The sequence below is a fragment of the Hyperolius riggenbachi genome, chromosome 4, assembly GCF_040937935.1.
Source record: "Hyperolius riggenbachi isolate aHypRig1 chromosome 4, aHypRig1.pri, whole genome shotgun sequence".
In the NCBI taxonomy this organism is placed as follows: domain Eukaryota; kingdom Metazoa; phylum Chordata; class Amphibia; order Anura; family Hyperoliidae; genus Hyperolius; species Hyperolius riggenbachi.
The window spans coordinates 267,275,488-267,302,254 of NC_090649.1; the positions used below are offsets into that span (position 1 = coordinate 267,275,488).

General features: G+C 41.7%; 1 protein-coding gene across 3 annotated transcripts in view; it reads right to left on the reverse strand.

Annotated features, from left to right (window-relative positions):
* The window catches only part of HACE1 (HECT domain and ankyrin repeat containing E3 ubiquitin protein ligase 1), a 187,641-nt gene that overhangs the window by 139,409 nt on the left and 21,465 nt on the right, over positions 1-26,767 (reverse strand). For all 3 annotated transcript variants that reach the window (XM_068231230.1, XM_068231229.1, XM_068231228.1), the window contains exons 5-10: positions 26,402-26,477; positions 24,809-24,940; positions 18,518-18,600; positions 15,663-15,759; positions 9,824-9,925; positions 1,966-2,072 (exon numbers count right to left, since the gene is read on the reverse strand). In XM_068231230.1, the coding sequence (XP_068087331.1) occupies positions 1,966-2,072; positions 9,824-9,925; positions 15,663-15,759; positions 18,518-18,600; positions 24,809-24,940; positions 26,402-26,477 (597 nt within the window). The remainder of the gene's footprint in view (positions 1-1,965; positions 2,073-9,823; positions 9,926-15,662; positions 15,760-18,517; positions 18,601-24,808; positions 24,941-26,401; positions 26,478-26,767) is intronic.

The following is a 26,767-nucleotide window of genomic DNA, read 5'->3' on the forward strand; positions in this document are numbered from 1 at the left end:
GTACTCAGGAGAAGTAGTATTATGTGTTTTGGGGTGTATTTATACACATACCCATATTGGGTGGGAGAAATATCTCTGTAAATTGACAATTGTGTGTAAAGAAATCAAAAAATTGTCATTTACAGAGATATTTCTCCCACCCAATATGGGTATGTGTAAAAATACACCCCAAAACACATAATACTACTTCTCCTGAGTACGGCGGTACCACATGTGTGGCACTTTTTTGCACCCTAACTGCGCTAAGGGGCCCAGAGTCCAATGAGTACCTTTAGCATTTCACAGGTCATTTTGAAACATTTGGTTTCAAGACTACTCCTCACGGTTTAGGGCCCCTAAAATGCCAGAGCAGTATAGGAACCCCACAAATGACCCCATTTTACAAAGAGGACATCCCAAGGTATTCCGTTAGGAGTATGGTGAGTTCATAGAAGATTTTATTTTTTGTCACAAGTTAGCGGAAAATGACACTTGGTAAAAAAAACCAATAACAATCATTTTCCGCTAACTTGTGACAAAAAGTAAAATCTTCTATGAACTCACCATACTCCTAATTGAGTACCTTGGGGTGTCTTCTTTGTAAAATGGGGTCATTTGTGGGGTTCCTATACTGCCCTGGCATTTTAGGGGCCCTAAACCGTGAGGAGTAGTCTTGAAACCAAATTTCTCAAAATGACCTGTGAAATCCTAAAGGTACTCATTGGACTTTGGGCCCCTTAGCGCAGTTAGGGTGCAAAAAAGTGCCACACATGTGGTATCGCTGTACTCAGGAGAAGTAGTACAATGTGTTTTGGGGTGTATTTTTATACATACCCATGCTGAGTGGGAGAAATAACGCTGTAAATGGACAATTGTGTGTAAAAAAAATCAAAAAATTGTCATTTGCAGAGATATTTCTCCCACCCAGCATGGGTATGTGTAAAAATACACCCCAAAACACATTGTACTACTTCTCCCGAGTATGGCGATACCATATGTGTGACACTTTTTTGCAGCCAAACTGCGCTAAGGGGCCCACAGTGCAATGACTACTTTTAGGCTTTACAGGGGTGCTTACAATTCCGCACCCCCCAAAATGCCAGGACAGTAAACACACCCCATAAATGACCCCATTTTGAAAAATAGACACTTCAAGGTATTCATTGAGGGGCATGTTGAGTCCATGGCAGATTTCATTTTTTTTGTTACAAGTTAGCAGAAATGGAAACCTTTTTTTTTTTTTTTTTTTTTTTTGTGACAAACTGTCATTTTCCGCTAACTTGTGACAAAAAATAAAATCTTCTATGAACTCAGTATGCCTCTCAGTGAATACTTTGGGATGTCTTCTTTCCAAAATGGGGTTATTTGTGGGGTATTTATACTATCCTGGAATTTTAGCACCTCATGAAACATGACAGGTAGTCAGGAAAGTCAGAGATGCTTAAAAATGGGAAAATTCACTTTTTGCACCATAGTTTGTAAACGCTATAACTTTTACTCAAACCAATAAATATACACTGAATGGGTTTTTTTTCATCAAAAACATGTTTGTCCACATTTTTCACGCTGCATGTATACAGAAATTTTACTTTATTTGAAAAATGTCAGCACAGAAAGTTAAAAAAATCATTTTTTTGCCAAAATTCATGTATTTTTTGATGAATATAATAAAAAGTAAAACTCGCAGCAGCAATCAAATAGCATCAAAAGAAAGCTGTATTAGTGAGAAGAAAAGGAGCCAAAATTCATTTAGGTGGTAGGTTGTATGACCGAGCAATAAACCGTTAAATCTGCAGTGGTCTGAATGGAAAAAACAGCGCTGGTCCTTAAGGGGGGGGTAAAGGCTGAGTCCTCAAGTGGTTAAAGATATTGCATATTGATTTTAAAGAAATCGGATTATCTTTAGTAGTAAACATAAAATAGACTTTTTAAACATGTACAGTATATCATCTAAAATGAGGGAAATAGATGATTCTGAAATATTACCTTAAGAGTTTGTGGCCATTGGTAGTCGCAACTTCTGCAAGACTTGTAAGCATCTTAAGGTACTGACTTTCATTTTGTTGTGATAAGTGTTCAAGAACTTGCCGCAACTATTTCAGAAACAAAAATGAAATATATCGTTTGCCTAAATAGACTCATGCATCATATAATTATTGTTCTGATTTTAATAGCAATCCTAATTTAAATGAAATAAACAGTACTGAGAGATGTCTTTAGATTACAAGCATAGAAAATTCCATTACCGGAGACTTTGTGACTGGTAAGAACAAAGAACTTTAAAAAGCAGTTGTAAAAATAAATCATTTAAATGTGATGCAATCGTTTTTGACTGCCTTTTAATGTGAATATAAGACTCTAAAAAATAAAACTGACACATTAAATGAGAAAAAGATTGTTTGGAGCCTGAAATCAAATAATTAATACACAGATCAATAAAACACTAACATGGCACAGTTAACTTAACCAGGCAGTGCTCAGAGCAATAATATACAAAATGTATTGACCCATAGCAAGAAAAATACATTAACCTCAAGCAATTTTTCAAACAGCAAGAAAATTGCCATTTGAAAGACTCATAAGCCAACATTTGTGTATTGAACATACTAATTGTAAATACCACTATAACATTATATTAGTAATAATATAACATTATGACACAACAAAATAGAAAATTACCGTATAATAATTTTCATTAGGAATAAATACTGCTAAAACTGCAGAAATACTAGACAATAAACATACAAGAAGTGTTTTTTTTTCTTTGTGAATACCCCACATGGCAGCAAAATAACAAACTGTAATTTCCAGGAATATGTGCAGGAATGTCTAAATAAAATCAAGATAGATAAGTCACCTAGCCCAAAAGGCATTCATCTCAGGTATTATGGTGGATACACACCATGCATTTCCGCGTTAGATGCGTCCGTCGATACGCATCGATTCGATTATTTCCGACATGTCCGATTCAAGCTTCGATGGATCGTTAGGTCGATTTGCCATACTTTACATGGCAATCGACCTAAAAATCATGGAAATTCGTTCGGAAATGCTCGGAGATAATCGAATCAACGCATATCGACAGACGCATTCGACGCAGAAACGCATGGTGTGTATCCAGCATTAGGGAAGTCAAGCTCAATTATTGATAGGCCACTCTATCTTGTTTTCTTTACAGTGAAGAATGCAAAGCTAAATGTTGAAAACTATGAAAAAAGGCCTTTGAAATCCTTCCCCACAATACCTCCTGGCTCCTGCAGAAGCTCAAGATGCAAGGACTAGGCAGGTATATGTGAATGTACCGTATATACATAGATAGAGAACTGACTAAAAGACAGCATGCAAGGCGTAGTAGTAAATATATCATACTCAAAACCGGGAACTGTAAGGCGTGGTGTTAAACAATGGTCAGTACTATTTCCCTTTCCTTTCATTTTTACATCTTATCAAAAATCTTATATAAGAATAAATATAAATACATGAAAGGATAGTGACAAACTACAAAAGGATCTTGATAGGGTGACTATATATGTGGGAAAATGTCAGATCAAGTTAAATACAAATGTAAGTTCCTGGGCATGAAAATATAAACCATATAAACTAAATGGGACAAAGTTAGGAATGTTGGACTAGGAAACGGGGTATTGGTTAATAATCAGTTAAAGATCCATAATTAGTGCCAGTCAGCAGCTAAAGCAAATAGAATTCTGGTATGCTTAATATGAAAAATAAAAACAATGGGTTATTATTGTTTCTGTATAAACCTCTGGTTAGGTCACATCTGAAATATAAACCACTTTTTTGTACCCTATTGCAGGAGGGACATTGAATTTTTAGAATTTGTATAAGAACAGACAAATAAAATAATGGTGGGATAGAAGACCAAAAAGAAGGGTTAAAAAACTGAGCCAATTTAGCTTAGAAAAGAGATAAATCCATTGGATCCCTAAAATATTAATAAAGTATATAATTTATCGTCCCACCCATTGATCAAGCCAACCCTAAAATCACTGTTTTGGATAATTAAAAAATGGCAAAAGAATACAGGGTTCTCCCCCTTAATAACCTTACGAGATAATCCAGACTTCCCCCCAGGTCTTGACCCAGCTTGGTTTGGCAAACATTATATGTCGCAAAACACGTGTTGTTGATATTAGGGGAAATCCCGCTTTGGGAATCAAATCGATTTTTGATGAGAACAACCAGATTAGCTTATGGGGTTCTTCCCAGATACACATTTTTTTCTTCAAAGATTGATTTTGCGGTTTGCCTAGAGGATGGAACTGAATAATTTTGAGAAACATCTTTATTTGGGAAGAAAAATGAAAAAAAGCAGTCTCTAGTCTATACTCAGATGTCTGTGCTGCAGAGTATGGCCTGGATTTTCCTACGTACTGTAAGAAATGGGAAAATGAGCTTGGCTCCAGTCTGGAAGGGTTATGGCCACAAATATGGGCAAATACCTTTAAAATTCGGGATCCAAGGTTGCAATTGGTACAATTTAAAACAAATGGTAGATGGTATGTTACACCACTTCGTGTTAGCAAGTTTGCAGGACGCAGGGTGATGTGTTGGAGATGTGGACAGGGGGACGGAGGTACTCTACATATGTGGTGGTGGTGCCAGATAGTTTTGGGATGGTATCACCCTCTTGGCTGAGAAATTGCTAAAAGAAAAATTTGATCTTACACCGAAAGAAGCAATTCTTAGTTATTGTAACGATTGTGGAACTTTCTCCGTGATCAGCGCACAACGCGTGCGCTGACACGGCGGAAATCCTCCACAAGCGTATATTTGCAGGCACCCAGCAAAAGATGCTACGCACCTGTAGAGGGAAATTTCTGTCTGCAGATGGCGCTGGGGAGTGCAGAGGAACCAATCCTCTGTACCTCCACAAGTGCCAGACAGGAATTGTACGAAGCGCAGAACGCAATCGCAAGAGAGGCGATTGCGAATGAGATTGAGCAAAGGGACAGGTTGTATGTGTGTGCGCCAATCCAGTCGCCACTCCGCGACCGCGCACACACAACAGCAGATATGAAATAGGAACGCGATCGCGAGAGGTGCGATCGCCAGACGTGACACAAGGCAGATCAGAATAGAATACGAGGGTAGCAAAGGCACAGCAAATAATACAATAAGGAGATACGGAAAATCATAAACGCTAGCTAACCGCGAACACCGCACTCATTCGCAACAGTGCACGCGGTTATGCGCGGTCTCCACGTGATAAGCACAATAGAGACAAGCACGCCTAACTAACCATCGACAGACAAACATGAAACAGAGGACGCGAGCGCTTGCTTAACGGTTACCTCACCGAGCCTCCAGCAAGCGTAGCAGACAAGACAGACACACGAAAACAGGGACAAGCGAGAGATAGGATCCACAGCACTAGCGAAAAGTGGCTAGCGCGATCCAGGTACAGAGTAGCAGAACAGAAGGATCCCCAGCGCTAGCGAAAAGTAGCTAGCGCGATCCCAGGAGACAGAACAGAAGAGATAGCTGGTAGCAACCGCTGCACCAGCTATACTCCAAGAACAGAGATCAGAACCATTTCCTGTCGACCACCGTTGGGGCAGGACAATGGCAACAGGCAAGACAAGACAGAACAGGGAATACAGATAATACAACCTGACTGGGCTAGAAGGGGAGCCTAAAGCAACTCCCAGGAATTTACTATACTAGATAGCAATGGCTGACACTCCAGCAGTGTCCATCAGGAACAGACCATGGAAAGGAAATGACCAGCAAAGCCTTCTGGGAAACATAAAGCTCTTATAGTGCCAGTCATCAAAGAAGGCAGGTAGGGGATTTGCATAACGAATGTATGCAAATTCCCCAGCAAGAGAACAGACCAGAAACTTGCAATGGAAAGACAGGTCTCTGTTCCAGAGACCTGCAGCCCACAGACTAGAGGAATGGACAAACAGCTGTCTGCCTGTGCAGTCAGCTGAGCGGATCATCACAGTAATACAGATAAAAAAGAAAGTCCCGGATGTTCACTGATTAAAAAATATGGCACGATAGTGGCTAAAAGTATCATCGCTAATAATTGGAAAAATCCGGCTACTCTGGATGTCAGGGAATGGTTTTGTAAGGATACAACCTGATCCGCGTTCCAGCGAGGTCTCAGACTCTTCCGGCTTGCGCTCCACTGTCTCCTCTTCCGGCAGAGGCATGCGTCTCAAGCGACGCATAGACGGTACGCGTCCATCCCGCTCCAGCAGGCAGAGCGTGTCCCCGCTCGTGACATCATCCGCTCTTCATAAGGCTTCCGGGAACGCCGCGCCACGCCAGTTATAGCGTGAGCGAGACTAGCTAGGTGCTTTATCTGTCAGTAACTTGTAGTTGAGCTATTTTGTCTGATCTGATCTCTTATATTGATAACCTGTGTACCGACCTGATCTGCCTATTTGACTATCCGCTTGCCTGAACCTTATACTTATATTGATAACCTGTGTACCGACCTGATCTGCCTATTTGACTATCCGCTTGCCTGAACCTTATACTTATATTGATAACCTGTGTACCGACCTGATCTGCCTATTTGACTATCCGCTTGCCTGAACCTTGTACTTATATTGATAACCTGTGTACCGACCTGATCTGCCTATTTGACTATCCGCTTGCCTGAACCTTATACTCATATTGATAACCCGTGTACCGACCTGATCTGCCTATTTGACTATCCGCTTGCCTGAACCTTATATTTGTATCGATAACCCGTGTACCGACCTGATCTGCCTAACTGACCACCCGCTTGCCTGATCCTTATACCTGCACTAGTACTTAGTTCTGAGCGCCTTATTGACTATCTGTGTGCCTAGTCCTCATATTACTGTATTCCTGCCTATTGCTGAAGTTACTGTGAACAAACACTACTCTTGGCCTACACAAATTACCAATAAAACTTGCACATTTCTGTACTCATCCACCTGTACCTCCAGGTGCCAAAAAGCACTCCTGAGTCACATGGCCTGCCAGCCATAACAGGTTTGTTAAGATGGATGAATTGTGTAAGAATGAGGACTTGGGATGTACAGTCAGGTCCGAAGAAGTATGGAGAAGCCTTACAACCAACCTCAGTTAGGTCACCTTAAAGAGAGCGGCTGGAGAAGGGAAAGATGTATGTGTAGGATGGTGTGGTTGCATATGTGAATGAGTGTGTTATGAGAAGAATTAATAAATAACAGGCTCAGCAACAGTCGTTTATTGGTAAGGGAGGGAAAGAAAAGAAAAGCGTAAATGATTATATTCTGTTTCTACCAAACTATGATGATCACACAATTCAGTTCAGGGGTATGGCAATACAAAAGTACTGCTAATGCCTCCTGTAACTGATCACTCACAAATTTGGGTCTGTGAGCTGAGTTTGAAAAAAAAAAAAAAGAGATTAATTTACATGTATAAACAGATCCAAAAGCAAAACAGATGCTAGGCAGAAGAGCTTTCTCCTCTCCTCCTCATTCAGTTAACTATTTGTGACCATATGTACTTCTGCGTGCCAAATGTCTCTGTCAATGACGGCTACTTTCAGCTGTTGCATAGGCATGTTCATCACTTCAAATATGCTGTCTATCCATCTTAGCCCCTCTCATCCTCTTCTTCTTTAGCCCTCAATTTTTCCAAGCATCAAGGATCTCTCCAAAGTATCCAGTCTTCTAATTATGTAACCAAAGTATTTGAGTTTTAATAATAGCACCAGTCCTTCTAGTGAACACTCTGGCCTTATTTCTTCAAGTATTGACAGGTTAGATCTTCTAGCAGTCCAGGGAACTCTCTGTAGCTTTGTCCATGCCTACTGTTCAAAATCATCAATTTTTCTATACAGGACCTTATTTATAGTCCAACTTTCACAGCCATGTTACTAATGAGAAGACCATGGTTCTAACTATCCTGATCTTTGTTGGTTAAGTTAAGAAGAAGTGCTTTCATTATTCCTAAATTTGTACAAAGGATAAGGGAATATTAACTGTCCATGCGGAAAAAGAGGTTTATGTACCCGTTTAGAAAGTAGTAAGAATGGTTAAAGGACAGCTGAAGTGAGAGAGTGATATGGAGGCTGCCATATTTATTTCCTTGTAAACAATGACAGTTGCCTAGAAGTCCTGTTGATATTCTGGCATATGTAGTGTCTGAGTCAAAACCCTGGAACAAGCATATGGCTAATCCAATAAAACCTGAATCAGCTGATTCAGACTGCATTTGCTTGTTCAGGGTCTATGGCTAAAAGTGTTAGAGGCATAGGATCAGGAGTAGAGATGTTGCGAACTGTTCGCCGGCGAACGGTTCCAGGTGAACTTCGGGGGTTCACGTTCGCCTACCAAACGCGAACTTTTTCCGGAAGTTCGATTCGCCCCATAAAGCTCTATTGGACAAAACTTTGACTCTTTATATTACAGCCAGCAGATACATTATTGCCATACACACTGCTCTTAATGCTGGAGGCCCACCCCCCCTCCCTCCTCCTCGTAAGGTCCTTATACTGCCTACACTAATTAGTTAAGGGACAGCTGCTACACACTCTGCTAGGGAGATTTTAATTAGCCTGTTTGTGGGTTCCCTCCTCCCACCTCCCTCCTCCCTTCTACCCTTCTACCTATTCCCTCCTCCCTCCTACCCTCTCATCTGCCAGGGAATTCCAGTATTTCAAAAACCAGCTTATATACCATGATAGGGATTTGAACCCAGGCCTCAGAGTATGGTAGGCAACTAACATATCCATTGTACCACCAACACTACTAGCTGAAAGTAGCTGAAAGTAGCTGAAAGTAGCCTAGCATGTACCATTTATGCTTAATGCAAGAGAAAAATTAGACAAGACAAATAACATTTATATCACACTTTTCTCCTGGCAGACTCAAAGCACCAGAGCTGCAGCCACTAGGGCACACTCTATAGGCGGTAGCACAGATATGTAGCCAGACATGGCCTTGTATTTTGTGTTCAACAGTTGTCACGAGAAAAATTAGACAAAATAGCAGTGTTAGGAAGACTTGCCTAAGGTCTCCTACTGAATAGGTGCTGGCTTACTGAACAGACAGAGACGAGATTCGAACTCTGGTCTCCTGTGTCAGAGGCAGAGCCATTCACCATTACACCATGCAGCCACTGCTTACCGACATATAGCCAGACATGGCCTTGTATTTTGTGTTCAACAGTTGTCACGAGAAAAATTAGACAAGATAGCAGTGTTCGCGATCCGAAAATCGGAGGTTCACGACATCTCTAATCAGGAGGACTGCCAAGCAACCAATATTGTTTAAAAGGAAATAAAGAATGGCAGCCTCTATATCACTTTCACCTTGGGTTACCTTTAAGATGTGGAATTTCCTACCACAGGAAGTTGCTATGGCAAATTATATATCTGCCCTTTTAAAGGGGTTTGGATGCTTTCCTTACCTTCACTGGGAACCAGAGCTATAATTACTAGGTATAGGATCAGGATACCTTTATCTATTCAGCGAGATACTTATTTCCCTTATGGATTTTCCTTACTCTAAATTAGAGTACAGTAAGCGCCTTTTTCCACTACACGCAGATTGGATGCAGAATGGATGCAGAAAAACTGACTCCAATGAATGCCTATGGGAAAATCTGCATCAGAAAAATCGCATTTAGTGGAAACAGGCCCATAGGCATTCATTGGAGTCAGTTTTTCTGCATCCAATCTGCATGTAGTGGAAACAAGCTCTTAGGCTCAAAGGGCTATACCTGATGGGGAAGTGCCTTTTTTTCAACAGATATGATCATGTAACGACATTTTAAATTAACTACAGGAATGCAATGCAGAATGTTTCATTTGGTGAAGGAAGATAAAGGAAAACATTTTGATACATACCATGTTCTCTCGAATGTCCTCATTCTGAGTCATCTGAATTAGTGCCTGAAACAGTCTGGGATGATGCTGTATCAATATATCACAAGTTTCTCCATAGCCACCCTTGCAAGAGCAAAAAAACACAAAGCAATAAAATAATGTTACAAGTCAAAAACATTAAAGTATTATACTGCAATAACTGATAACGGTCAATATTTCAAGAACTGTCATGTATTCAGCCCTTGTCAACACAAAACACAGTGATTTTTGTATAGGTCAGTGTTTCTTAACATTATAATATCTAAGTAGAGGTCTGGAGAAGTCAGAGGGTCCTTTCCAAAAAAAAAAAGAAAACCAGTAAAAACATACGCAAGTTGCTTTCTTCATTTTGAGGTAAGCAAATTTACATTATTGTCAGCATGGCCCTACCTATTTTTTGGGGTGTCTATTCCCTTCCAGTATTATAATACCTAACCCTTACAAAATCTGATGTATGCCAAGTACCCCTAGCATAGCTAACAGATCACCCAGCAAGCTCATGGTGAACCAAAACTCATTGCAGTGTGTAAGGGGCTACAAAGGACCAAAAAGCCTCAAACGTTTGTTTTCCATAGCATTTTAGTAAGAGACCTTTTTGGTCCTTTTGTAGCCCCTTACACATGCCAATAAGTTCTGGTTCACAATGAGCTTGCTGGGTAGTCTGTAACTCTAGGTGTTTTAAAGAAAACCTTGGTGTAATTTGCCTTCTTAAAACCGAAGGAAATTTGCAATAATTCAGCTATAAGTGAACATTTGTGGTTACCCACAATGCACTACTACTGAATATGCAAATTATCCCTTTTCGTCCTTATAATTTGCATATTCAGTAGTGTTGCATTGTGGGTAACCACACATGTTCACTTGTAGCTGAATTATTGCAAAATTTCCTTCTGTTTTAAGAAGGCAAATTACACCAAGCTTTGCTTTTAATAGGAGGGCTTTTAGGTCCCTTTTATCCCCATATACATTCCTAATAGTTTGGGTCACCCTGAGCTGCTTGGTTACTCTGGTTTAAAGGAAACCTGTAATGAAGAAAAAGTCCCCTGGGGGGTACTTACCTTGTGAGGGGGAAGCCTCTGGAACCTAACAAGGCTTCCCCCATTCTTCTCTGTCCCTCCGTTGTCCAGCTGCAGCCCCCCGAAGTGTGGTGATGTAAATATTTACCTCCCGGGATCCAGCACAGGCGTACTAGTGGATCTTCCTTTGAGATCAGGCAGAAATAGCCGAACCCAATCGATCCGCTCTACTGCGCAAGCGCGAGTCATCTTGCACCTGCACAGTAGAGCGGATACGATCGGGTTTGGCTATTTCCACCTTACGCGAAGGAAGAGCTGCTACTGCGCCTGCGCTGGATCCCGGCAAGGTAAATACATTTGGAATTTGGACAGCAACCAGAAACTTTGTCTGTCAAATAAAAATTCCATTCTCAGCAGAAGCAGAAGCTACAGGACCAGCCTGCCAGGCTAACATTGAGCTATCATTAAATAAACGCGTTCAGACATCTTTTACAAGCAATAATTCTAGCTTTGGTCTGTAAGTCCAATTCCCAAACTTTTTTATTTCATGAGATCCAGTTGCATCTGCAAAGTGTAAAAGTACACAAAGATCTCTCCTCATTAGCCACATAATATTGGACTTTCTCATCAGCCAATATTATGTCTACTGCGGTTCCAAATATTCAGTATTGTGTAGTCCTGTTTGTGAACAAAAAAAAAGTAAAATGACTGCAAAACTGGATTAGATATCTGATTATATCAATACAAGCTATAAATATTTGCTATTATACCTAGGTGGAATGTAACATGAACATCTATCTGGTTTGTGCTTTAGATTGTTCATAATGAATGGATTGAAGAGAATTATAAGGGTTTTAGACAATGGAATGACCTTTCCAACAAGCTACTCTTTTTTTGAAAGTTTCTGAATTGTTTAATTATGGTGCTTTTACCAGTATATCCCTTAAAAGTCCCACTGATCTAGTATGCGATATGTTGTCATTTCTTGTCTAAACTTTTCTCTTTACTTCTTATTACCAGAGTCTGATAAATTATTCAATATCTGCTGAAGCATAATCTAAGCAATGTGTAGAGTTGTGTACAGTTGTGATGAGCAAACAAAACAATGGGGAAGGAGAGGAGAACTGAAAACAGCTCAGTACATGGCCGGTTTTACAAGCTGACTTGTGCCGAATTTGGGTGAGACCACGAAATAGTGATTTTCAGCAGCCGAAAAGGTTATTTTATATATAGTTTTTTGTGTTTTTTTTAACTCTTCATGACATATTGGAAAATACAGGGAAACTGCACATATACCTTAAAAGACCACTGTAGCAAGAAGAATATGGAAGCTGCCATATTTATTTCATTTTAGACAATACCAGTTGCCTGGCAGCCCTGCTGATCTATTTGGCTGCAGTAGTGTCTGAATAACACCAGAAACAAGCATGCAGCTAATTCAGTCAGATCTGATAATAATGTCAGAAACACCTGATCTGCATATGCTTGTTCAGGGTCTATGGCTAAAAGTATTAGAGGCTGAAGATCAGCAGGACAGGCAGGCAACTGGTATTGCTTAAAAGGAAATAAATATGGCAGCCTCCATATCCGTCTCACTTCAGTTGTCCTTTAAAGCACATGTATAGTCAAAATGGAAGGTCATGCCCTCCTGTTGTACTCACACTGCCACGGGTGTCGTACCTGCCAAATCATTCCATAACCATAATGAAGTTTAACCGATACCTACCAATATGCTGCATGCACATGTTAGGCTGCATGTGCGAATGTGCAAGAGGCACTGCCTAATGTTAGTGTACTGAAATTGATGCCGGTTAGATATAACAACACCTATACTATACTAGAACCTTAACCATGTTGAATGGATGAACGAAGTAGTCTAATTAATCTATTTTATTTTCAAACAGACTCCCGAGTGTTTCCTTTGCCATACTGAGAGGTCTTGTTTACTTCATATGTCAACATCACCTGTTTCACAAACTGGAATGAATACGAGACTAAAAACAGAGGGCTCCAAAGCCTCACCACACGATCCAAAACTTTGGGGAAAAAAACATAATCAAAAATTGGCCCCCATAGCACAACAAACATTGGCAGCCCCATGCAAAGCAATATTAATATTCCTAGATGTCTGAAAATTATACAGTATTAATTTTGGCCACTAGAGGGAGTGTATCACAAAAGATGCAGCCAGCTGTAGACATGGCAACTGACAAAACAACTATGTGATACATATGAACTCCTATCACCCAAGAAATATGTGATACAATGAACTCCTATCACCAGGAGAAAAATAATTATTAAACAGAACAGTGTCCCATGAGATATGTAGTATTTGATATACTACATTTTTCATCTATAAGGCTAATGCAAACTTATATCAAAATAAGCTTAATAAGTACAGATGTATTGTAAATAAAAATAATAATGAAATTATTTTGTAATTCAGGTCTTCATTCTCTCATGAGAGCGGGTACGTTTTTGGCTTTATGCCACGCACTTGCCTGGCATAACGCACTTCCTCAGCAGATCTGAAAATGATTTTTGATGTCCCTGAGGCCCCTTTTACACATAAGCGGTGCAGTGATCACGATGGCAGGAGAGTCTTCCGCCGCATCATAGAAATCTATATTCCTATGACAGGGTCATATGCACAGCACCGCCATCCGATCAGTGAAGTATTCCCTGCTGGGCAGGAAGTGCGTCGCTAGGATTCCCGTTGGTCCACGCATGTGTGCCACACTGAGCTTTTGTTGTTCACACTTGATGCGCCGCCCACTGACTTGCATTGCTGTTTAATTTGTACGGTAGGCACAGATCATGCGGCAACACACTACCGACTTTGCATCGGTAATGCAGCGATCTGGATACTTCTGGCGCACCGCGTCTCATCACGTGAAGCCTCTAGAGACTTGCACGGCCCTTGCAGCAGGGAAGTGTAATGCAGGGCGACACACCCCGCTAGTGTAAAAGGGGCCTGAGACTTTTACTTGCACAGTGCTGACAGGCAAATTAAACAAAAATATAACTCGTTTTTTTAAATGCTGGCAATTAGAAAAGCACTTAAAGTGTACCTGAGCCGAAGACACACCTATAAAAGAAGTGCTTATCTAAGAAGAGGTAAGGCTCTGGATCCTGTTGAAGCTTCCCGTGACATCCTCCAGTTCCTTAAATGCCATTCGCAGACTGTCCAAAGATTTCCAAAAAAGGCTTGACGGCAATCTGATCGAGGCCGCGTTCCTTGTCAAGAACGAGTGTGGCCATACTGTGCCTGCACAAGTACGGCCGCCCCAGCACAATAAGTTAGTGCCACCTGTGGTAGATCAGCTCTGAGCTATTGTACCGGTGTGGCCATGCTTGTGCACGGTGCAGCACAGCCGCACTTTTTCCAGAAGAGTAGAGTGGCCCCAATGTTCCAGAGGGTCACAGGCAGTGTCAGAGGTCCAGAGGACACAGTCAGAAGCCTCTGGAGGATCAGAGGCTTCCCTCTCCTTAGGCAAGTATTTTACTTTTCACCTGAGGTTCATTTCGTGTTTGCTTTAAAAGTGCTTTCCCTGTAAAACAGCCTTTAGTGGGATGGAAAGGGGGTCACAACTGCCAGTCTCTAACTCTAGCCGTGCTCTACATTAATAAGTAAAAAAAAGTGCAATTTGAGAGCCAACTTACACTGAAGTCAGACATGGCGTAGCCATAAGGTGGCAACTTCTATAGATTATTTTTCTCTATAAGTTCTACTGATTATTTTATAGAAGCTCAATTACAAATAAAACTGATCAAGGTAAATTCTAACAAAAATCAGAGGAACTAAATCATGCAAAAAAATCAAAGCGAGTGAGTGAAATGTACTGCAAGCTGCACTAAATCCCATTTCCTCTTCTGTCGTCAGCTAGTGGACTTGTTAATCAGGTCTGACCATGTGGCATCTAAAGCCAGACTACATTTCCCAGCATTCCTGTATTACAGTGAAAGTGGGAATTGTAGTTTGCAAATACAGAGGAGTAAAAGCCATGCAACTCCTACCACTCTGTGGAGTCCAATGTATAAGGAAAGAAATTAATATTTATTGATATTTTGTTCCCAAACAGAGTCATTGAAAAAAATGCAGACACAATCACAACACAAGAACAAATGATTGCATGAAAATTATGCCGCAGTGCATAGGGAATCACTGAAAAAAAACCTGAAAGAATCGTGATTGCATCATAATGCATCATGATTTTGCACTGGAAGAGGGCCCTTAGAAATTGAAAACAATGGGTATCCTATCAAGGTCTATTATGTTTCAGTTAGTGTAGTCATAGTCAAGTTATTTTATTATTGGTTTCTTAATGATGACATTTCAAAAAATATCTGTGTTTTAATATGCTACACATATTTGATGAGAAACACAGAATAAATAGTTGACACACACTATTCTTTTTTAAGATGCAAAGTCATATTCTGGTCTGCAATTTAATATTCTGGTCTGCAATTTAAAAATGGTCCTGGAACTAATAGTTCTACAGTGAACACTACATTAGTGTGCAAGTGAGTAGGGAAGCCAGCCAGCATCTTTCCTTTCCATAGAGTGATTTTACAAAGAATAAAATAAATCCTGATAATTCCACAGAAGAAGATGGGCAAGTCCAAAATCTGTCAGAATTTTACTACCTACTGTAAGTAACAGGAGCATAGTAGAAAAGTAATTTATAGTGCATTTTACTCCATGATAAATGGACTTCTTATAAGTATGTGTATAGATGTAATTTAAATGTTACAATTATTTGTAATAGTGGACCTTTAAAGAGACTTGTGATGATAAAACATACCTGCACACAGAGATCCAGTGGGGTAACGCCATTTTTATCAGGCAGGTACTTTGCACCACGGAGCAGAAGTATTTGTGCTGTATCTCTTTGCCCATGACTGTGGAAAACAAAGGAATTATTTGTGTTACAAACTATATGCCTTGTGGTATAGTAATTGTAATAAAAACAGAATCATATGAAATCTCTATCCATCTCTCATTTCTCTCGGGCAACAAACTATTGCTTATGGAGAAATTAATTTCAAGTTATCTTATCTCCCACAAAGACACATTTACTTTAATTTTCTTTCACAGGTGCAAAATGTAATATGAAAGAAGCAAAACATATGACTAAGGTCTATGACAATAGAAGAGAACACCAAGGGCCTCACTCACACAGCTGACAGAGATAGTAAAAATCTGCAATGCTGTTGTAACTCATATTGCATATTGTTATCATCAAGTAGGCAGATAACCAAGTATTACAGCTAAACTTTCCACTGAAATAAAAGAATACATTAACTAAGCATCTGAAATGCATTCAACTTAAACTACTTTAGGGGATTCTCAAAACGGGATAAACAAACGGTTTACATAATATAGTGTCATAGCACCCAAATGCATATACAGAAATAATCCTTCTCTCCTCACAGCGAAACTTTGAGTATTCATCCAACCCAACTCCAGTTCTTCTGTCCAGGTCCTCCATCACCACCTACTGCAAGCCCACTTTTCCCCAGGCACTGCCCCTCTTTCCCCAATACAGCCATTCACCCTCAAGTTGCTATAGACCATTTGCTGGAGGCATAGTGCCAATGCTTACCTTGAAACATGCTTCACAAAGTTGTAGCCATTAATAAAAATGCCCCCATTCAGATTCATCTCTCCTACTGCTGCATGAGGACCAGAATTCTCCTTTATGAGATCATATAAAGAGCACCAACCACTTTGTATCAGTGGGTGGAGGAGGGCCCTAACAAAACCATCAGAAGCATGTCTTAAGCACAATTTTGACTTTGCAACCCCAATTTTTACATTGTTCTGTACAGGCCATAAATCTATAAAGTCTTATTCCAGGAATTATTGTTTTTCTAATTAATCCCTCCTGGCCTGTTCTGTGAAAATACAAATGGCATGGTGCTGCCGTACTGATGCTTCATTTTTGGCTGAGAGGGCCCAAGCTGGAACAGTGTGGGACGAGAATGGCAAGGAGCCCAGGAGCGACCAAAGGTCACCAAAGTGTGAGTGAGACCTGCCTTAAATGGGGGTCTGATCTTGCGGTAAGTTATCACCAAAGGGTGTTGTAGTGGTGGCTGTCAATGCTAACTTGCTGACTTTCACACGGGAGGTGACTGACTATTGTTTCTTCTCTGTCTGATGACAAAAATAAATACGGTATGTACATGTAATTCTGTACCAAACAATTCATTAAAAAAAAACAAAAAAAAAACACAAAAAGTTTAGTATCTCATATTTCCAGCACTCTGAGACACAGGACAGGATGTTTCATTGAGCTGAGACAAAACAATCAATACTTTTTTTGTTTAAGTTTTTAAACATAACATAAAAAGGGATATCTAAAAGTCATTTATAGTCAGGGCCGGCGCTACCATTAAGGCAAAGGAGGCAGCTGCCCCAGGGCACCAGAGCTTGTAGGGGCCCCCAGTGGCTACAAGAGGAAAAAAAAAAGTTTTCAAATCGGCCTTATAGTTTTTGAGAAAATCGATTTTAAGGTTTCAAAGGGAAAAAAAACACATTTAAAAACCTGCCGACTTTAATGGTTAATAGCAAATCCACCTTAAATGCTAGAAATCCTAAATTTGCAGGATATGTTAAGGAGATCATTAGGAATAAGAGGAAAAAACAATTTTTCAAAAAGACCTTATAGTTTTTGAGAAAATCGATTTTAAATTTTAGAAGGAAAAAAGTATAGTTTTAAATGCGGTAAATGTCACTTTTAGTAGCAAACCTAACGATAGTGTAATTTTACATGCATCAAACGAAAGCGCGATAAATTTCCTGACGGGGTTTCCAGGGGGTCTATACGCAGCCACAGCGCTTTGGCCAGGGATCGCTATACAGCCGCCATATGGCTGTATGAAGATCCCTGGTATTTTTTTCCTATTTTCCCAATTTTTTTTTTATGTTTAGAGTGTGGGATTTTTTTTTTTTTAATTATGTGGGGTCCCCCCTCCTGAAACTTTTTAACCCTTCGTCCCCGATGCAGGCTGGGATAGCCAGAATGTGGAGCTCTGACCGATTGGGACTTCACACCCTGACTATACCAGCTGCAAAAAAGGTCCCCTAATGCCGATTTTTGTTCCGGGGTATATGTTGGGGGGGCCCCCCAGGTTTATTTTGCCCTGGGGCCCCATTGTTGCTTAAACTGGCCCTGTTTATAGTAGGAGGATAGATACCATTGTTTATCTCATCAGTGTAAGTTCACTTAAGTTTTACTTTAAAGGAATACTGTAAGGAAAAAAATAAAATAAAAAATAATTTAACTTACCTGGGGCCTCTGCCGACGTCCTGTGCCCACGCTGGAATAAAACGATCCTCTGGTCGCCTGTCACAGCTCACATCTAGTTTTTGTGACTTTAATGTTGTGGGCAACTGCCCCTCGCTCCCATCGCTGGGAGCACGCATCCTGCGCAGGAAGTGAGCTGCAGTAGGTGACTGGAGGATCGTTTTGTCCCGGGGGGGGAGCCACGATGCCTGCGGGGGTCCATTAGAAGGCCCAGGTAAGTTAAACTCTTTTTTTCCCCTTTACAGTACTCCTTCAAGTGGATCACAATAGTATGTAGTCCCTTGTACTGGTAAGTCAAATTAAATAAAAGGAATCAGTGTATTGAACTAAACAGAGCAACATGTGTTTACCTGCATGCAAAGTACAATGGAGTTGCACCTGAAACATTAGGTCTGTTAATATCTGCACCACTGTCTAGCAAACATAAGACAGTCTAGAAGAAAAAGGAGAAAAATAATTATTTAAAAAAAATACAAGTACTCACATATCATAAAATAGTATTGACAGTACAATTGATTATTCAGGTTGGAGTGAGCATATGAGGTGTCCCACAATACATTAATGCTGAATATGCAAATTATCCCTTTGTGGTCCATGAAAGCCAAACACCCAGAACCGCTGAAATGCGCTGAATGTGTCAGCTTGTTAATTTTACAGAGCCACACTAATCCAACACACATATAGACTGTTTCAGACTGGTTGGTCCTTATCAGTGCAAAGCATGGTTTAACATGGCACTATGGGGTAGGACTTGAAAGACCCAGAGTTACAGATTGCCCAGCAAGCTCATGGTTATCCAGGACTCCCAAGAGGGTGTAAGGCGCTAAATAGGACAAAACAAACATTTACTAAAAACTCTATGTAAAACAGAATTTGCCTTCTTAAATTAAACCTGGGATGGTAAAAACAGCAGCATTTATATTTACCTGGGGCTTCCTCCATCCCCATGTCAGCTGTGCGCTCCCTTGCCGCTCTTGCGAGCCGTTCCGTTGTCCCATGGTGAGCTCCGGTATATTAGCAAGTCATGGCAGTCGCCCTTCACTGTGCTCCGGATTGCTGGGAGTGTTCTGTTGGACGGGGGCACGCCCATGGCCAAGCACAAGCAGTGGAGCACAACGGGCCAATTTAGTGTTACTGTTTTGCATAGAAATGTTAGTAATAGGGCTTTTTGGTCCTTTTAAGCCTTCATAGTCCTGGGAGTTCTGGTTCGCCATGAGCTTGCTCCTTGCTGTGCAATCTGCAATTCCAGGATATGTTCAAAAAGGATTATCATAGTACATTACTTATAGACAGTGCATGAAGCCATGCAAACCATCCCACTATGTAAAGAAACGGGAAGGTAGAGATAAAGTTCTCTAAGGCACTGCTGGTAGTAATCTCTAGGAACAACTAATATATTAGATCCTAGAGTTTTCACAGCATGTATCTTCAGGCAAGTGGGTCCGACTAAGCGCGGCTAAGACTAATGGGCAGCTCACATCCCTAACACTTCTTGCAAGGCAACAAACATGCAGATACTTCCGGACATGCAGCATATACTGCTCAAATGCTTTGTAAATTACAGCATATATTTAACAGAATACAAGAATAGCTCACATTTTGCTGAACACTTTCAGTTCAACTATATACTAAGACACTGAGTTTGAAATATATATAAAAAAAAACCTCCCTCAAAACACTTCTAAAAAAGGGCTGTTTCACACTGGGGCGATTCTTCAGTGCTTTGCTGATCGCCGGTGATCAGCAAAGCGCTGCTACAATGTATCCCTATGGATACATTCACACTGCATCGGTTGTGATTTCGATTATTCACAAACGCGCTGCATGCAGCATTTCGGGGGAGATTGCTCTGCGATTCTCGTTCTATTGAACGGGAATCACAAGCGCAAATCGCACTGAATCGTGGCAAATCGCGAGATTTGGGTTGCCAATTCATGAATGCAAAAAGCAATCGCAGTAAAGCCCCCAATGTGAACCAGCCCTTAATGACTAGTCTGAGCTAGAAGTTAATCCCCTTCACATACTGAAGTTTTAGGTCTTATCACCATCTGTGTGTTGCTGATTGTGTTTTCAGCAGCACACAGATTACGTAATCTGCAAGACATAGTACATAGTCTGGACTTATGGTATGTGAACCAATTTTATCTTTACGATTTTTTGTACTGTACCCGTGCCTGCTTTTGGAATAAAGCACCTGCAGTGCCGATTGACCTCCTGTCTCTCCATTCCCTCAATAGTACATAGTCTGAGGTTTCCAGCAATGCGTTGCAATTTTTTGCTCAACACAGCGCAATCCCATTCATTATAAATGAATGGGATCACAACCACATTGGGAGAATCAGGTAGGAACAGTGTTGTACATTGTGATGGCCACCTGTGCTGCAGGCAGTGCGGAAGTGGGGAAGAGCTTAAGATCCCTACTGTAATCTGTGTCATTTAAGGCAAATGTGGGCAATAGAAACTGAGCCTATGATGAACAGTATCCCCACATAATGAAGTTGCCTTGTGTTGGGTAAAAGGCAGCACGCTGAACCTGGCAAATGGAGGTAGATCAGAAAGTGCAAAGTGCACACAGCACCACAGGCAATAATCAGCTGTCAGACTTTACAGCAGTGATAACTAGTGTAGCACTAACGTTGGGTGCCATAACAGCACAATGATATCTGCTATTAGAATGCAATCCTCATTTGTCAAGTTGCTAGTCTCTGGCAGTAAAATATGACAATAAAGCAACATTATTTTTAGTGTGCAGTATAAGACATGTTTCAAAGGCAACATCCTCTTCTTTAGGTCAAATAAAAATTGCCACTGTGTGAACACCAAACAAAAGCAATGCAAGTTATCAGCTGGTTCTCACTCTGCACTGACCTATGCGTTCATCCTTATGTTTACAGTATATATTTTAATGCTGGTTTCTGCCCGCCTTTATTCTGCTCTGAATTGCAGTCCTCTCTAAAGTACATACAACATGTGGACTACACGACATAGGATTTAACTGTTGGTGCATTCGGCGCATTTTATGATAAGAAACATTATTCTTCAACTTCTGCGTGAAGTCACAGATGCACCGCTCTGTCGACCCTCCCCCACACAGAAACCGAACACGCTAATGCCTCGTTCACATCAGGGCCGTTTCTGTGCGCTTTTCACAGCTCATTGCCCTGTGCATTCTGCGAGGTATTGATTTTCCCATGTAATTGAATGTGCCTGGTTCACATCTATGCGCTGCGCTGAGCTGCGTTACAGAAACGTAGTGTTGCATGCATTTCTGTGTGTTGAGCTGTAAGCACACATCAATGCAAATTAATGGGTGCCCTTTTTTAGCGCATAGATGCATATGCGTTTTTTTACCCCTAATTGAAAAAAAAACACATTTTCAAACTAAAACAAAGCTTTATTGACAACTGTTACAATAAGCAAAACAAGCTTAAAAAAAGCGCACCGCAACGCACTGAAGTGCGCACTAAAATTCACACCAATGCATTTGTTTTTATCACGCACTTTTACACATTTCTGAAGTGAATGCATGAGATGTGAACCAAGCCTAACAACAAGTCTGTACAATGTGGGCTCTGCAATGTTGTCCATGAGATCAGGTTCTGATCCCTTCCGGGCAACATGCATCTATCGTGTGCACAGATCTTTAGGCTCGTTGGGTAGGGAGGTGCTTTTCCATGGATTGTGTCAATCTGGTGTTCAGACAGCAAGGAAGTTTCCAACCCACAGCTTCTGGAATCCTGAAACAGATATTAAAGTGGGCCTGAACTCTTGCACAAGACAGAAGGAAAACAGAGATAAATGCACCATGTATGTATTTAGAGAGTTAAAGGGAAGATTTTATACATACCTGGGGCTTCTTCCAGCCCCATAAGCCTAGATCGCTCCCACGCCGCCGTCCTCCGCTTCCTCTTTTGGCGGTACCGGGTCCTGTTATTTCCGGTGGACGCGGCCAAATGTCCGCATGCACAGGGGCTACCTCCATACCCTTACGCATGCAGCTGTGCAGTATGGCGCCGCACGCGTACGGGTATGGAGGGAGCCCCTGTGATGCGGACAATTGGCCGCGTGCTGCCGCTGACTGGCCGAAACTACGGGACCCGGTACCGGCAGAAACAGGAAGCGGTGGACGGCGGCGTGGGAGCGATCCGTGCGTATGGGGCTGGAGGAAGCCCCAGGTATGTATAATAGCTTTACTTACGTCCTCTCTGGTTCTCTTTAAGCCTGTCTAAGGCTCCCTACACACTGCAAATCCATTTTGCGATTCCGATTCTGATTTGCAATTCCAATTTTCCCTGAATGTAATCAACAGAAAAACGGAGGGAAAAACACAACATGCAGTAACGATTAAAAATCGGAATCGGATGTAAAAAATAAATAAATAAATAAAAAAACAGAATCACATCAGAATCAGAATCGCATTTATTTCGCCAAGCACGACTGGGTCGTGTCCGGAATTGGGCTTGGCACATGAATACAGGGCATATGCATAGAAACATAAAAGACAAACAGAGCATAGAACATAGTAGACAACACTTCATCTCAAAAACATACATAATACTTTTCCAAATACATCTGCCATGTGGTTTGCAGGCAGAAAGTCAACATGGGGGGCCTACGGGGGCAGAGCATGTGCAGAGTTTATAGAGTTTAGTAAAGTTACAGCTGAGGGGAAGAAGCTGTTTTTGTGTCTCGTGGTCTTTGTGGAGATGGACCGGTACCTCCGACCCAAGGGGAGCTGGTTGAAAAACTGGTGGCCAGGGTGCCACATGCAGTGTGCAGGGAGCCTAATTCTGTCTCATATGTGACTAATCACAAGTGTAATTTGATCTCTCATCAGTGTCACCTTAGGAATCTTGGCAGTCCTTGGCAGAGCAGCTATTTGTAATTAAAAGATGTTAACCCTATGTCTGCTCCCATGAAAGCAGGAAGTAGACACACTGCAGATTTATTGCAGGATTTGTATCAGCTGTAATAAAGAAATTATTTTCTTTAAACATCATTATGCTGTTGCCTATCTTTCAGAGCAGGGAGGAAGTTCTGAGTTATTTTTTTGTTTTATATCAGCTTATCAAGGCAATTCTAAATAAAACAATGTATGTAGATAAGAATGAGTTACACAAATCTAGATAACAGTGAATGGTACTTTAACCACTTAATGACCCACCCTTTACCCCCCCTTAAGGACCAGCGCTGTTTTTAGTGATCTGTGCTGGGTGGGCTCTGCAGCCCCCAGCACAGATCAGGGTGCAGGCAGAGCGACCAGATCGCCCCCCCCCCCCCCCCCCATGGGGATGATGTGCAGGGGGGGGTCTGATCGCTCCTGCCTACCTGAGGTTTGCGGGGGGGGGCACCTCAAAGCCCCCCTCCGCAGCGAAATTCCCCCCTCCCTCTCCTACCTTTCCCCCCTGGTGATCCGGGCTGCACAGGACGCTATCCGTCCTGTGCAGCCAGTGACAGGCTGTCCCCTGTCACATGGCGGCGATCCCCGGCCGCTGATTGGCCGGGGATCGCCGATCTGCCTTACGGCGCTGCTGCGCAGCAGCGCCTTACAATGTAAACAAAGGAGACATATGTCTCCTACGTTTACATTTAGTCTGCGAGCCGCGATCAGCGGCTCGCAGGCTATTCACGGAGACCCGCTCCGTGATCTAACAGGAAACGGCCGCTCGCGCGAGCGGCCTTTCCTGATTAATTAGAGAGGCACCTGGCGACGCAGATCTGCGTCGCTGGTCCTCCAGCTACCACTTTGCCGCCGCACGGTATGAGTGTGCGGTCGGCAAGTGGTTAAGGCTGCTTTCACAGTGGGACTTTGAAGTCCCACGTTACAGCAGCCAGTAACGCAGCCCAACTCACAGCACTGATAAATCAATGGGCTGTTCACAGTGCTCACGTTACGTTAGAGTAGAACGCTGCACGTTTAATGAAGTTCAGCATGCTGTGCATTATACTCGTACTTTGCTGCATTACACTGCTTGCACATGCTCAGTAATGTCTGTTTTTTGGGGTTTTTTTCTGAAGCATGCACCGTTTTCATTGTATTTGCTATTGAGATTGTGATTATATATAGCTGACATGGCTCTGTGTCCTCTGCCGGCCCTATGCTGTGATATTCAGTGCAGGAGAGGAGGAGGGGAGAGTCCGCTATTGTGACTAGCCACATGGCTAATTAATATTCACTGCACTGTGCTGACGTAACGTGTTTACTTCCTGGAGCGGCCGCTTTGTGGGACGATTGACTGGTGGGACCACGGGATGCGGAGTGTTCCGATCATGTGGTCTCCACAGTCTTTTGACGCATGCGCCATTTTCGTTCTATCAGTATTGAACGAAAACGTATAGAACGAAAACGGCGAAACGGGAGTGAATAACGCGGCTCAATCTGACGTCTAACTTCAACACCACCAGGGGCACGTTATGCGACCTTAACGTCCCCCTAAAACGCAAAACGCCTTGGTGTGAAAGAGCCCTAAATCTTGTAAGCAGTGATTTTAAAATAACATAAGCCTGAACACATTTCAAATACCTTATAAAAGCACACTAAATGATTTTCTATAAAAATGGACTGATGTAGCTGAAATAAAAATAACCGGTTATGGCTATAAAACATTATAGACCCAATCCAGGTAATGGAAAACACTTACAGTTTTGTGCCCATTCTGGCAAGCCACGTGCAGTGCTGTCTGACCCATAGCATCTTCCACATCTACATTATTGACATGCTGCACAAGGTCATGAAGAAGTTCTGTCCGTCCATTTACTGCTAACCAGTGAATCTTTACAGGATACAACAAACTTTCAGTCAAAATGGAAAAAAAAATCAGCTTTTCAACAAGACTTCCTGCCCCCATCCTCCCGGTTACCTCCCACTTCACATGCTCTGTAGAAAAGAAAAAAGAAGGAGCGCTCACAGGTTCTGTGTAAATGAGGGGAAATATACCACCTTAGTATGTGCTAACTTGGAAGCAGTAACTGCAGCGTGACAGGAAGTGATCGCAAACAAGCATCACTTCCTGTTTGGATCTCAGCCAGACAGGGATTATCACATACTAACAGGTATCTTACTAAACTAGGGTAGCTTACTGGATGCCCATCAGCTGTTCTTACACCCCCAATCACTGAATATTGGATGCCCCGTCGAGAGCTGGATCAGTTCTATTGTCGAGGAGCTTGGTCCCCAGGCTGCAAAGTGTGTGATGCTGCACTTACTGTCCAGGTGGATATTTCCCCTCATTTACACAGAACCTGTGCGCACCTCTTTGTATGCAGAGCAGCCCGGGTTTTAAAGTTACCACCAGACCGCTTCCCTACAACTAATTTCCTATGCCAAAAAAGAACATATTGTAAATATGAAGCAATTGTGAAATCTATAAAAAAAAAAAAAATCAATAGCAGCCCCCCTCCCCAACCCCATGTACGTATTACCCCATCCTTGTTCAGTTGGGAGGAGGGTAAGCCGAAAGATGGTTCACCCTGCTAGCACTAAAACCTGGGAGGTAATGTTAAAAACTATTACCCCCTCCAAGAAGTAGCAACTCAGGAGAAACGCGTAATTTGGGTCCGGCTATTGCTGGCACCTGAATTACAGGGATTTCTTGAGAAATCCCCCTATGGTGCCACAGACATAACTGAGGCAGAACGCGGATCAGACGCCAAGATGGCCTGATACACCCTCAGGCTATACTGCTCCCCTCGGGACCCCTGCAGAATATTAGCACCCTGAACGCACATCACCTGTCCAGCCAGCACTCTCCTTCCTGTTTGCTTCTGTTATCTCCCAGTGCCTGACCCAGCAATGTTACGTGAGTATGCAACATGCCGCTAATACTCTGCAGTGGCCCTGGGGAGCAGTACAACTGGGGAGGCGCAGTCACTGGCTCTAGACCCCCCGCATCAATACCGCTGCACATCTGCCCTGTCCTTTTTTTTGACCGCAGAAAAAAAAAGTCTTGTCTAATATGTAATGTCAATCGATTTTGGAGGGAAATCAAACTAAATTACAATTGGGTTACATGTTGGGGCATTGACCTTTGGCAGATTTAATCACTGTCATTTATTCTGCAGGGCAAATCTCAGTGTATGGGCACCTTTATATAATTGGTTGTGGAAATAAACTTTAAATAGTAGATGCAAAAAAAAAATAATCCTCAGACAACACCCAAATGCCTTTATTTATACACAAGTAGAAAAAAAAAGTCTTAAATTCCTGTATTAAGTCAAAGATAAGAAGCACTTACAGCTGTGAGACCCTCGTTGTTGCAAATGTTGACATCTGCATTATATTCAAGGAGTTTGCTCATGCATTTCTTCTGCCTGTAAATATAAGTAGGTTAAAATGTGATACCGATTATTAACTTCAGGATTTCTTATTTAAGGTTTTTATTACTATTACTGCTCTGAAGTCAACTGATCATATCATTAATTACACATGCAGCTCTGCACAAAAAGATTACACATACTAAAAAACGACATGCTGATGTGATTCAGTATTGCGAGTACCATAAAACATTTAATAGTCCTCAACTGTACAATAAAATCAGCAAGTATTGCACATTATCCACTACTGAATTATCATAAACTACAGAATGCCTTCCTTTGCAGAA